Source organism: Anoplolepis gracilipes, chromosome 17 (genome assembly GCF_047496725.1).
Source record: "Anoplolepis gracilipes chromosome 17, ASM4749672v1, whole genome shotgun sequence".
Classification (NCBI taxonomy): domain Eukaryota; kingdom Metazoa; phylum Arthropoda; class Insecta; order Hymenoptera; family Formicidae; genus Anoplolepis; species Anoplolepis gracilipes.
In genome coordinates, this window is record NC_132986.1 from 3,643,411 (window position 1) to 3,658,582 (window position 15,172).

Here is a 15,172-nt window from a genome sequence, read left to right on the forward strand (position 1 = left end):
AGAATATCTCCGCAATGACAATAAATCCTCGTAATTTCGCGCGCAACATCGACATTGAATTTAATTGGGTGGTTACGAAGATTTTTGTCATTGCAGAGATATTCTAATACCGAGATATTCTAATATATATATAATATACAGGTATACATTAATAACAAACAGGAATATATATTTAAAAATTTAATACACTCTAAATAAAAATACCACATAATATATTATCTATTTTTTTTTGTACTTCTCATAAAATACAATCTGCTTCTTCTATTATACAATTATTTTCATCAAAAATCACGTTTTTTATAATTAATCCATATTTTTGTGTGATCTAACCTAACTTTTTAAGGACTACACACGTACGAGTATTCGAGAGAGTAAATTGTTTTGTCTCAGTGCGGCACTGACTAAATGTTGCACCAAGATAGGTCGCATTAGCCTAGTGCTATATGAAGATAGTTCTGCACTCGCACCATGTCGGGGCAGCACCAGAATAGAGTCAGTGCATGTGTACCGAATTCGTTATCAGTGTGCTGTTACTTTGCTGCCGGCTGCCGCTAGTCATAACAGCCAATAGGCGTCCGCGACGTCATTAAGCATGAGCGCCATATTTGAAGAGATGAGAATGCTATTAGCGCTAACAGTATCGTTCTATTTTTTATATATATTTTTATATATATTGATTATTTTTATATATAATATTGTTGATTACAATACTATATATATATTGTATATATATATATATATATATATATATATATATATATATATATATATATATATATTTGTTTAAGCCTAGACAGAGATTGGACAGCAAATTAAATGTTTCTAATAATAATTTTTTTTCTTTTTATATATTTTAACATATTTTTTAATAAATAAATTTTTTAATAAATGTTTTTTAATAAATATTTTTCATATTATTTTTTAATATATATATATATATATATATATATATATATATATATATATATATATATATACAGGGTGTCTCATAACTAACGAGCCAACGCTCGTGAGCAGGTAGAGCGGGTTAAATGGAATAGAAAAATCCTGTACCATTTTGCGATTTTCAGAATAATTATTGAGAAATTAATTTACAAAGATCGGCAAATCCAACGCGAATATCAGCCTGCCGCAAAAAAAGATGGCGAAAATACATAAAAGTATTAGAGTAAGATAATCAAAAAATAAATATTTTATGAGATATCTTGTATTTTATGTCAAAATACTGCAACTTTGAAGCCTTATAACTCAAAAAATGCTTAATGAAAAATACTTTGCCATAAGTGTTTTGGAAAGCTCTCGAGATGAGCTACAAGAATATGTAAAAATATATAGGGTATTCCATTTAAAAAACTTGAAGTGACCTTCACGTGACCTTCAAATGACATTTCAAGGTCAAACTAATGGTACCATCTTATGGCCCCCTCGAAACCATACAACTCTTGTTTGAAACATTTTTCTCTCCCGGGCTTGGTTTTCGAGATATTCGACTGGATGGATTAAAATGGTCCACCCTGTATATATATATATATATATATATATATATATATATATATATATATATTGCAAAAAGATCTTAATATTAGTAACGAATAATGTAAGGAACAAGCAGATTTTATTTCAAGTTATTACGACTAACACCGACTAAAAAACTGTCTCACAAATAAGAAGAGAAGAAAAATCTATCCGACAAAAATTGTACTCCGAATATTACATGAAATTATAAGACGCTCTTAAGACGAGCGAAAACGCTTGTCTTATCAACCAACGGCCGAATCGTCTATAAACAAAATTGGAGAGCCGCATACCGGACCATCAGAACAAACGGTATGGCATGAAAGAGAAAGATAGCGACAGTATTTCATAGGCAAAAATCCCCGCCTCATTAGGCAAAGAAAGGGCAGTCTCCATCCGACCGTCAACTAATTAACACTTACTAATTTCACTGCATTTGTTACATTACTCGAGTATCTCGTATTCGTTAGTTTAGTGCGCACCTTTTTATAGATATACTCCTGTATTTTTATAATCAATACATGGCAATTTGACATACTATAATAAGGGAGGAGATCTTTACTTTACCAAGACACCCGTCCCCTATATATATATATATGTACGACGTATATAATTTCATCTACTAACCCAGAGGACATTGTGGGCTTCGTCGCAAAAGAATTTGAAGATACGAAATAGTTGTATTTTATCAAATGGTTGGGTGAGTAGTAAATTGTTAAATTCATAAGAATTATCGCGATAGATCACTAACTCCTGGATCCTAGTAAACCCGGTGAACGCAAGGTGACAAAAAACCAGGAAAAGTTATAAATCTATATGTGTTACGCATCAGAAACTCTCTTTGTTTTATCATAGAACCTCTCATAACTGTTATTAATATACGAATTTAGATATAATGATCCAACATAAGTATAAATAATAAAGCATAAATAATATGTATTAATAGAGTACTAAGAGTATGTAGAATAAGTCTTATTTTGATTTCTCATTTCTCGATTTTTGACTTGTAGAGAATTTTACAGATTTCTGCTTTTAAATTTTATTACCAGACGTAACAGTCGAACTTCGACGGGATAGCGTCTTCATTTAAGGGGATCCTAAATAGACGGTCGAACTCCGATGGAATAGCGCCCTCATTTCGGCGGAATTAAAATTGTCGATAATATCGATAATTTTAATTACGCCATTATCGACATATGTATTATTTTTATACATGTCATAAAGAACAATTTCTCATTGTGTTCAAAAAATATATATGTCAATGTGAACAGTTCAAATTGACATATATATTTTTATACATTTAGGCGCAAATAACATTTAGTTATTTCTGATGTACATATATGACTAAATTATTTATGCATATATATATATATATATGTGTGTAATATGCTATGCATATATATATATATATATATATATATATATATATGCATAGTATATTACATACATATACGTGCATACATATACGCATATATATTTTTGTCTCTCACTGTATATATATATATATATATATATATATATATAAGTACATTTATATATATATATATATGTATTTATATATATATATATATATATACAAAGGGAAAGACAAAAATATATATGTATATGTGTATGCACGTATGTGTGTCTAACATACCATGCATATGTATATACATACATGCATAAATAATTTATATATATATGTATATATATATATAAATTGTATATATATATATATATACAAGGTGTCCAAGAGCACTTGTGCCATAGAATGATGTTATTGGTTTGATCTTGAATAGTCGTTTGAAGGTCACTATCATAAATGGAACTCTCTAATATTCTATTGCAGCTTACCTCGAGCTTTTCAAAACACTATGATACAATATGAATAAATAATAAATATAAATATGAATAAATATGTAATATATAATATTTGATTATATTTTTTGTTTAACATTTTTCGGTAAAATGTATTTATATTTGAGGTTGTTATTTCAAATGAGACATCATGAGACTATATATACAGGGCGCGTTCGGGGAGACACTATTACCGCTAACAGTGTCATTCTATCTTTGTTACTCATTAAAAGTTGAACAAAGATAGAACGACGCTGTTAGCGTAGCATCTCCACGAACGCGCCTACAGTGATGTGTGTGTGTGTTTGTTTATATACGGAATTTTTTTAAAGAGAGAAAGGTGATATAAAATAACAAAATGCCACTTCCACATTTATTAACTGCTTTCATAATTTTACACCTTTTAGTATAAAGCTTTCTCACCACGACAAGGTACTTGTAAATCGAGAAAGTTTAATTAGAAATATAATCGTAATTACAATTTCTAAATATTATCCAATTTATGTCGCGTTTGGTGTCGTTTTAATCGTAAAAATTTCGTTAATTGATTAAAATTATTTTCAAGCTGATAAAATGCGGAATAAGAAATTTTATTTTTTATAATAAGATAATATGTGATGCGAAAAACAATTGATTAAGGAGTCCTCGCGAGCGGGACTTCGTTAGCTATCTCGCTTGTTCCTCGTCCGTCCTTTTATTGAATAAAATGTTAGATTTTTATTTCGCATTTTATCGGCTTGAAAATAATAAACGACCCCAAATAAAATGTTTAAATTAAATACAATATAATTAATATAATTAATATAATATTAATTAATATAATATAATACTAAATAAATATAATATAATAAAATGTTCATATTTGTAGAGACAAGGAAAGATCGCTGATGCCGTAGAGAGAGCGAGGACGGAGGAGCAAGTGAGATAGCTAACGAAGTCCCGCTCGCGAGGACTCCTTTATCAATTGGTTTTCGCATCACATATTACCTTATTATAAAAAATGAAATTTTTTATTCTGCATTTTATCAGCTTGAAAATAATTTTAATCAATTAACGAAATTTTTACGATTAAAACGACACCAAAATAAAGATATTTTGTATTTGCTACAACTCTCAAGCTTTATTACTCAACAAGTTATTAACAAAAATACTTTATCATAGTGTTTTGAAAAACTTTTGAGGTAAGCTGCAATAGAATATTAGAGAGTTTCATTTATTTGATAGTGACCTTCAAACGACTATTCAAGATCAAACTAATGGTATCATTCTGTGACCTCCTTCGAACCGAATAACTTTTGTTTAAAACATTTTTCTGTAAAATATATTTTTTACTAATATTTGAGGTCAATATTTCAAATAAGACATCCTTTATATGTATATGTATACAGTGATATGTATGTTTATATGTGCGTGCGTGCGTGCGTGCGTGCGTGCGTGCGTGCGTGCGTGCGTGAGTGCGTGCGTGTGTGTGTGTGTTCATATATTTTAAAGATAGAAGCAGAATTTTTTTCAAAGGGAGAAGGGTGACATAAAATGACATAAAATGACATAAAATATCACTTCCACATTTATTTAAAACTGCTTTCATAATTTTACACCTTTTAGTATAAAGCTTTCTCACCACAACAAGGTAGATGTAAATCGAGAAAGTTTTTTGGGTTTTATTGTTACCCAGGGAGGAGGCAAGTAATTCCATTGCTTCTCCACCCTACAAACACCCAATATTTGCGATATTCATAGAATTATACAATATTTGTATATTGAAAATATGGACAACAGAAGGCCTCTTCATCGCGTACATTCCCATAACAACGCAATCACAATATATGTATTTTTTTCGTCTCCGACTAATTGCAAGTGAGTCATTTGCATTAAAACGTCTTTTTCCAAAGATATTCATTAGAATTTTTACCATTTTGGAAAAGCCGACAGTTCATTTTCTATTATAATGTTTAGAAAATGTTATATATTCAACCCGATTAAAATATTTCTCATTACAAGGATTTCCTCCTAAAGCTATAGTTGTAGCAAAAGCTGCAGCATAAATTCCACAACATGTGCCATCAGGTTGTGTTTAAACCTTTTCAAATATTATATTACTTGCACTTATTTGTGGATAACGACGATAAATGTAATTTTTTTCTTTAGGTACCAATTTATTGTATGTACAACCGGGTAGACTGTCGTACACTCGAAGCTTGGTACCGTCAAAAAATATACATCGCCAGTGATCACTGCAGTTTCCCCCAATAATTTGTAAGTTTTTGTCGCTACCACTTGCTTCAATTAAGTGAGGATATTCCAAATATAACACTATATATTATATAGCATCATTTGTGTTTCGAAACAAGACTTATTTCTTACGACGTGTAAAAATCGATCCAATGATTCGTCGTTTATTTTGCTATGTATAGGTAATACATTATCCTTTACTAAATTAAAAGGAGCAATCGCTTTGTCTAGAAATTCTTTTTGTTTTGCCATATCGTCTGCAGTTAGTTCTTCATTTTTCGAATCACTAACAACGATGAAATCGTCATCTTGCTCTTCACTCAGAGTAATAGCAGCAATATCAGTTATTGTTGCTTCCAATGGCAAAACGTTCGGTTTGAATCTTTTGCTCTTTTCTGGGCCATTTTCGTTTTCGATTATATTTCGTCTACTTGTTCGACTAAATTTTTTTTGTGCTGCTGCTTCTTTAGCTTCTATAATATATCTTGGATTTCTAATAGGCATATGCCTTTTATGACGACTGTCCAAGATTTCTGGAAGCATGCATTCATTATAGAAGCGTGTTAAGAAAGGAAGCATTTGATATCTCCAAAAAATATTGTCTACATCAATACGCAATATTTTCATGCTTTTTGGAGTCCAAATGACAAAAATGCAATATTCTCGTCGTATTATATTCAACTGTCCCTGAATTTGATAATAATATTGGTGATTTCGATTCATATTGTGTGGATCTTTTTTATCAAAAATAATTTGTAAAGAAGACAATGTCTCAATGGCTTTTTCTGCTATTAAATTTTCAGCCAACAGAGGACATTTGATTTCCACTAAACCATTTTCATTGATAAGTCCGTCAGGAGAAGCACCCAAAAATGGATTTTCAGTATCGATGAATAATCCGGAAGGTTTCACTTCTTTGTTTAATTTTTTGGCTAGTTCTTTCCTCGCTATTTTTTCATTGTCACAACCATATTTTACAGCTGCATTATCAGTGAATGAAGGATATAAAATGGATTTTACCGTTGATGCGCAAGACGTTGTCGGTCTCATGCGACATACGGTTCCAAAATTGGATGCCGTCAACATTTCTCGTCTTAGTGATAACCATAATTCTGATTCATTTTGATTTCTTGTTCCGAATTCGATTTGTTGCCAGTTTTTCGTATTTTCGAACAATTTTTCTAAATGGTTTTGTCGAAGTTGTTCGAATACCTCAGATGGAAGATCTGGTTTTTGCGATTGCGGACCATAATGAAGATCTGCTCCTGGCTCTGTTTTGAATTTTTTTTTGTCTTCCTTGTTCCTTTCGAGATTCTCTGGTTTTTACAACTTTTATTTGTCGTCTTTTTTCAAGATTCTCGACAATAGGTGGAACAACTTTACACATGTTTTCATGCAATTGTGTAAGGACTTGTTGTGTATTATATTGCATAACTGCTCCCGCAACTCTAGCATCATAAGAGCCTCGTTTGCCAAAATTAATACACTTTCCACCAATTTCTTTGCAGATTATCGAATTGAATGATTCTGCAGGATTATTGGTGAAATGCAACAACAAACTATCGGAATAATCGCTTATGTGTGATAGCACTTTCTATTTTTTGATATAAACCGTATAATTTCAGAGATGGCACATAATTTTTTTTCGTTTCATCTTCACTCTCTTTACATATACGACCGCGTGCTTCGCATCGCTTATGTTCGCCAAAAACATGGCTAGGAATGCTCAAGATATCTTTTTGCAATTCTATAGCCTTATAATGTTGAGGTATTCGTTCCTCTTTTCTTCGTAGCTTTGCTGCCTTTTCTATCTCTTTTCGGATATTTAAAATGTTATTTTTCACTACATTTCGCAGTTGTACAAAGCCACGCTGTCTTTGCGTTTTTGGCTGAGTCGTCTCTGCCACAGCTTTCAGCTTTTTGCACAAATTGCGAAGCAAATGATTGGTGCATTCTATTTTTTTTACCGTCACCATTTGCTCACGATATGGTCTGTTATCAAGAATGGTCTGATATACGCTACTGTCACCATCGGCAATAACCGTTTTATAAATCAGACCATGCATTTCGAGACTATATTTAAAACCTTCGGCGATTGCATCGCTCTCCATCTTTGTGGAGCTTGTGTTTCGATCAAAATTTTTGTAGCATTTGTGAACTCTAGGTTTTACACTTTTTCGCTCTGCCATATCACATATTGCGCAAAATTTATTGCGAACACCAACGAAGAGAATCTTTTTCGTATGGTAACCAATTATAGCTCCAACACCGGAAAGAGAGTTATAAGCGGTACCATATGATCTCTTCATCCAACTACCATCTGCTACAACAGGTATATACGGAATACCGTTTATAGTATTGTTTCTCTCAAGAGCGAGTTGTTTTTCAACTTCGCCAGCCATTTTCATATTATCTAAGGCTGTTTTTTTAAAATCATCAACTAAATTTTCTCTGTATTTAATATAAGATGGTTCGGACATACAAGGAACATTCATGGCTGCACATTGCTCTTCCAGCTGGGCAAAACCAATTCCAACTGTAATAGTTCCTGCTTGAACAGCAGCCGTATTAATGTCCATTGTTTCTGACTCTGTGGGTTCAGACCAGACGCTGTCTTCATAATTGCACATTTGGCACTTGAAAAAAAACTGCGTCTTTAACCCACGGCGACGAGAACTTACGAGTTTCCAATCTTTAAATAGACACTCTATTCCTCGCACATGATTGTCAAAAGTTCTGTGGATTTCATTCCACATGAAAGAAAAGTCGACAATGCGACGGCCTTCACGCATATTTTCCTGGATACGATTCATATCCAAAGGGCCATTATCGATAACAAAATCATTACTATCTTCCCAATATTCGACATTTTTACTATATGTACTTTTACTTTTTTCTTTATCTACTTGGCATTCCATTACTCTGATATCAATTTCCGAATCCACATCAGAGAATGATTCCACTGATTCTCGAATGGATTTGTTATTGATGTTCTGAGTAGCAATGTCTACAATAAGATGGCCTTCAGGCAAGCTTTCTTGGATACAAGAAGCGTTTGGAAGGGCTTTATTATTAATAACAAAAGTATTGTTATTATTGCAATTGTCAACATTTTGATTAAACATACCTTTCTTTAATGGCTTCATGAACTTTATTACCTGGGTACTAATTTCCGAATCCATCATATAAGGTAATTCCACTAATTTATAACAATCGATAGATTCTTTGCTAGTACCCTTTGTAACCACTGTGTTCATGGAGTCATTTTTCTCTTGTGTCCGTGCTAACTTGTTCAACTGCCTCCTGCAAAGAAAAATAAATGAATTATTTTTTACAAAATCTTGCTATAAAAATAAAATATGATATATTTATTACATAGTTTTAAAATATATCGTACATAATTTCTTTTTAAAAAAGTAAAACTTGCATCTCTGAACAATAAATATAGTCCTTCGTTTATATTGTTACATAATTATTACTAAAAAATAAAATGGCACAATAGATTATGTTTGGACAATACATATAATGCCATAATTTTTAATAAATCAAAGCGCACATGCAAACCGCATCTGGTATAAAATATTTTTTTAATAACCAGCACACGAATATCGCCTCTGGCACTAACTACTTATAAAAATATGGATATAAGCAAAGGACTGTAATCTTATCTTTCAGAGATGATAATAAACGATTTATGTATACCTTATGATCAAAAAGTATCCGGAATTTCTCATTTAAACGAACCGCGCTTGAGATATTATCAAAATAATTTTTTTTTAGATTGGTACATCTGTCAGTTATTTACATGTCACTTTTGAAATAAATAAATAAATAAATAAATGAACCGTTTTCATTTTATTGACAAATTCTGGGTACTTTTTGATCATAAGGTATATTTATGCTAATGTATGTATATATAAGTAATGACATATAAAATGATATATAAAAATAATGTAACAAAGTATTGGCAATAAAGAAGGATATGCATTTCAAGCAGTTATAGCAACACGCCAGAATTGTTTGATTCCTTTTTCACACTTAGTTTCATTTTCATGAAAAAGGAAGATAAAAGGGATATTGAAATCATGCATACATCTCATAGTAACATGTTTTTTTGCTTGATATGAAAACGATTGTTCCATCTAAAATGAACCCAATGATCCTATCATGCTCTCCAAACTGCTTCAAATGCATATCTTCCTTTACAAATTTTTGAGTAAATACCATTTTTTATAGATATACAGGGTAATCCAAAAAGATATTCTGGTGAAAAAAATTATTTAAAAAAACGCTATTAAATAAAATAAAATATAACTTATTACTCAGGAATTAGACTATAAAAGTTAATAAAAATGTTTAATTATTTTTCAACTATGACTTTGAAATGTTTCAAAAATTGGTCAATAATCATATGTATATGTCAGATGTAATGCTTTTTACTTCTTCAGTTATGTGTTTCTGAAGAATTTCTAAAACTGAAAGTGTGAAGATTCTCCAGGAACACGTGAATATTACTGAAGTATCACGTGTAATGAAACATTTTTTGAAGATTTTTATAAACTCGTTATTTTTTATGAAATGAAAATATTTTAAAAATTGTAATCCAAAATTTTAGAATAATAATAATAATAATTTATTTGTTATTTAATATATTTTACATTTTATTGAAAATAATTTTCCGTCAATAAATTTTTTTGGTTACCATGTATAAAAATAATAAATGATAATAATAAGAGAAAAATAATAATGAGAGAGAGAGAGAGAGCAAATAAGCGACCAAATGTCTTTGTAAAAATCATAAAGCAATATATTATCAATTGTATTTATTATTGAGTACTGGGCATAAAGTATCGATGGATTTTTCTTTTTTTCTTATTTACACCATTTATCTCACAACAGTGCAAACGATAAGATATACAGATACTCGCTCACTCATTCTTTTTCTCTCTCATCTTTCTTCCTATAACCATCCCTATCTGTTTATTACATACGTGCTATATGAATAAATGATTATATGTCCACTAATCATAATGATATTGGATTTTTAATTTTTTATTCCCAATCTGAGTAAGTATAATTGTTAACTTATTCGAACAGAATTCTAGGATCTAGTTCTTTAAAATTTATATATCAATAGTTAAAATCTTGTATTATTTTAGTATGAAGATGTTATATCTAGGAATCTAAACAATAAAAGGAATAAGAAAATTTCCAACTGCACCCAAAAAAGGTACAATTACAAATGAAGTTATAATAAATGGTACGCCTAATTATGATTGAATTATAAATTTGATTATTTTAATGTGACGTCGTTCTAATGATCCCAATTCTATTCGAATAGGATAAATCAATTATGTTTGCTCAGATTGTAAATAAAAAATAAAGAATTCCAATATCTTTATGATTAGTAGATATATAACCATTTATTCATAGCACGTATATAATAAACAGATAGAGATGCACGTATGTAATAAACAAAAAGGGACGGTTATAGAAAAAAAGTTGAAAGGGAAAAAGAATGTTAAATCTATATCCATCGATTTTTTATGCCCAGTACTCATTGTCAGTAATAAATACGATCAATAATATACGTTATAATTTTTGCAAAGACATTCTCTCTCTCTCTCTCTCTCTCTCTCTCTATATATATATATATATATATATATATATAGATTGGTCTTACATTCAACATCTTCTCAAGTAAATTTTCCAGATTCCATTCAGCTATCTTATTGGCTGAACAGAATCCTAGAATTAGACTTGAGATGATCCTGAATAAAAGATTCATCTATAATTCCGATTTGTATGTCTGTATCTATTTGTTATGGATGTATGTACGTAATAGATATACAATCTGTGTATGTGTGTGTGTGTGTATGTGTGTGTGTGTGCGCACGCGCGCGCGCGCGTATGTATGTGTATGTGTGTTTGATATAACAATAAAAAATTAATGTTGTACTCACCTTTTAAACCATCTTCTCTTTGTCGAAAGCTTGCGAGCATTGAGAGGCAAGCATTTTTCGTGGTACTTGCGTCCCATCGTATATGCACATACACACTATAACTACACTAATATAAATAATCAAATTCTATAACACTATAATAAATTCGACGTTATAACCTTTTTTGAATTTTATCGCGTGCGGTTGTCACGTTACGTGCACGTTATCACCGCGCAATAGATACATGTATATTTTCGCGAGATTCATTTATTTATACCGCGCGTCTTCAAATAAATCAAACAAATTATTTTTATTTCCAAAAATAAAGCATTTTGTCACTCTTTTCCAAAAATAAAAGATAAATTTAGAAGTTGAATATTGAAAATCAAACTAGTAATTATATGTCAATAAATGTATATACAGAGTGTCCCATTTTAAATAATGCAATCAAATATCTTCGAAACGGTATGTTAATAAAAAAATGTCGAGGTCAAATCATTGCCACCATCTGATGGCCTCCTTCAAGCCATACAACTTTTATTTGAAAAATTTTTTTATTTCGCACCGTTTCAGAGATATTTGAGTGTATTATTTAAAATGGGACACCCTGTATATGTATCTTTATCTTCATACATTTATGTAATTTTTTATTATATCATAATATTTATAATTTTTAAATTATAGCAATATTCATAATTCATTATATAGATATATATAAAGAAATAGTATGTTATTATATAATTATATAATATGCACAACTAAAATTGTCAGAATATATAAAATATTATATATATAGGGTGTCTGTCCATAGATGTCGGAGCAAATATCTCATAACTGGTTGAAGTTACAAAAAAGTTTAAATTTGTACGGTTTTGAGTCTACTACAAAGTGCATGTAAAAAGAACCCCACGAGGTTTCACTACTGGCGTTAGGTTATTGTAATATGGATTTTCGCCTGAGGCCCTATTGTACTACATTTTATTCTTTTATACATATATAACATAAATTATTCAACGTAATTCTTCTGGAAGGTTTAACTTTGAACGCCGTTGCGACCTCGGGCTTCTTTGTGATCGGTCGGCGGAGTTCGAGGCCTCGGCGAGCATCGAGACCGTGTCGCCGCTCGGGTGTTTACGGTGACGGTCGGACGGTACCCGAGCGGGACTTAGTCTCTCGCTCGCCGAGATCCTTCGGTCGCAACGGCCGCGAGTTAGAGGTCTAAAAAAGGGCGCACCGCCCTCCGCTTTTGCCCAGTTGATAGTCACCGGGCTGCGGACTTCCGACTAATGGTCGTTCGGGAACGAGGTTGTTGTCAGTAACGGGAGGTGCCTCGTTATATATATAATAATTTTTACATTTCTATATTTATATATTACTTTGCAGGGTGTCTATTTAGACATGATACTTTATATATATATATATATATATATATATATATATATATATATATATATACACATATATATATATATTTATATATATACACATATATATATATATTTATATATATACACATATATATATATATATATATTTATATATATATAAGTTTATATAATAAATATATATACATTTATTTTATTATATACATATAATATATATATACATATATATATATACATTGTATTTAAATATATATTTAAATATAATATATATATATATATATATATTATATATATATATATATTTGGTAATCATATATACAGGGTGGACCATTTTAATCCATCCAGTCGAATATCTCGAAAACCAAGCCCGGGAGAGAAAAATGTTTCAAACAAGAGTTGTATGGTTTCGAGGGGGCCATAAGATGGTACCATTAGTTTGACCTTGAAATGTCATTTGAAGGTCACGTGAAGGTCACTTCAAGTTTTTTAAATGGAATACCCTATATATTTTTACATATTCTTGTAGCTCATCTCGAGAGCTTTCCAAAACACTTATGGCAAAGTATTTTTTATTAAGCATGTTTTGAGTTATAAGGCTTCAAAGTTGCAGTATTTTGACATAAAATACAAGATATCTCATAAAATCTGAATTTGTAACTAACAGTTACACATTTTTACTTTAACATAATTATGTGTTTTCTTTACACCAATTGATTCGTCTCATTATTCTGTGCATAAAAGTATTAGAGTAAGATAATCAAAAAATGAATATTTTACGAGATATCTTGTATTTTGTGTCAAAATACTGCAACTTTGAAGCCTTATAACTCAAAAAATACTTAATGAAAAATACTTTGTTATAAGTGTTTTGGAAAGCTCTCGAGATGATCTACAAGAATATGTAAAAATATATAGGGTGTTCCATTTAAAAAATTTGAAGTGACCTTCACGTGACCTTCAAATGACTTTTCAAGGTCAAACCAATGGTACCATCTTATGGCCCCCTCGAAACCATACAATTTTTGTCTGAAACACTTTTCTCTCCCGGGCTTGGTTTTCGAGATATTCGACTGGATGGATTAAAATGGTCCACCCTGTATATATTTATATCTATAGTATTAATAGCGTAACCGCTTTAAACTTGCTCTAATAGATAGATTTATACAAATGGGTACAATTTTTTCTGCATATTGTTCAACTTTTGGAATTTTTACAGCTTCCTTTTCATCATCACTTTCATTATCATAAAAAATATCTTGTGCAAAATTTAAAATAAAAATCATCCCATGATCTTCCATAGTCATATTTACATATATATAACCTAAGTGTTTGTTTTTTTAATAGCTCTGACAGCTCTGATATCTCTGAATCGTTCGGCATTAAATTTCGTGACCCGTTTGCTTAAAGATCACGTGATTCAAGCTCGACATCTGCTCGCATCTCAGATGTGTTTTGCCGAACGCACCTAATGTTGTTTTTTTTTGTCAAACAAAATGTTCAAATTTATTACCTTTGACCTTTATTTATTTGAAATTTTTCACTGTTTTATTTCGTCTTAATTGTTAATTAATTACAGTTTCTTTTATTGTTTTGATATAATGACACACATTTCATCACGAACTGAGATTTAATAATGTAAAGATTTCTACTTACCGACAACTTTTTAAAATATGACAGTAAATTTCATATTAAATTAGTTTTATCTATACATTTTTAATACTGAAGATGACCAAAATCCAATGTATGTTAATGTATTAAATTGTTTAATATTATTAAATTTTACATAAATACTTAGCGTTGGCTCTGCAATCCATTATTTTAAAATTTTTTCTTTTACTATTTTTAAATATAGAAGAGCCTTAGATTTTTATAGACTATTATTTAATTATTTCTTAAATTTTGTTTTATCAGTAAATTTTTATCAAATAATTATTTTAAACAAAAATAACATAAATAATTTATATATACATGTAATATTAATTTACTATTACAAATTTTATACTTTGTTATACTATTTTTAATATTTAAAATGTTAAAAATCTCTCGTCTCTTTTCACTAACATTCCCTTTGAACTGGCCATGGAGAGTGTCTCCAACAGATGGAACTACATCAACGAAGAAACTGAATTACCGAAGTCTAAATTTTTAACGGGAGTTAAATTTGTTTTAAATTCCACTTACTTCATTGTTTACAACAATTTCTACCGACAAACATTTGGGTTCACCTTTATCTCTCACTATTTCTAATATTGTGATGCAAGA

At 30.3% G+C, this 15,172-nt stretch overlaps 1 protein-coding gene across 1 annotated transcript; it reads right to left on the reverse strand.

Annotated features, from left to right (window-relative positions):
* Positions 1-5,664: 5,664 nt before the first annotated feature.
* On the reverse strand, positions 5,665-8,501 carry LOC140675324 (uncharacterized). The gene is given in 3 exon segments (XM_072909680.1): positions 5,665-6,870; positions 6,872-7,166; positions 7,168-8,501. Coding segments are annotated over 3 exon segments (2,835 nt in total).
* Positions 8,502-15,172: the final 6,671 nt, after the last annotated feature.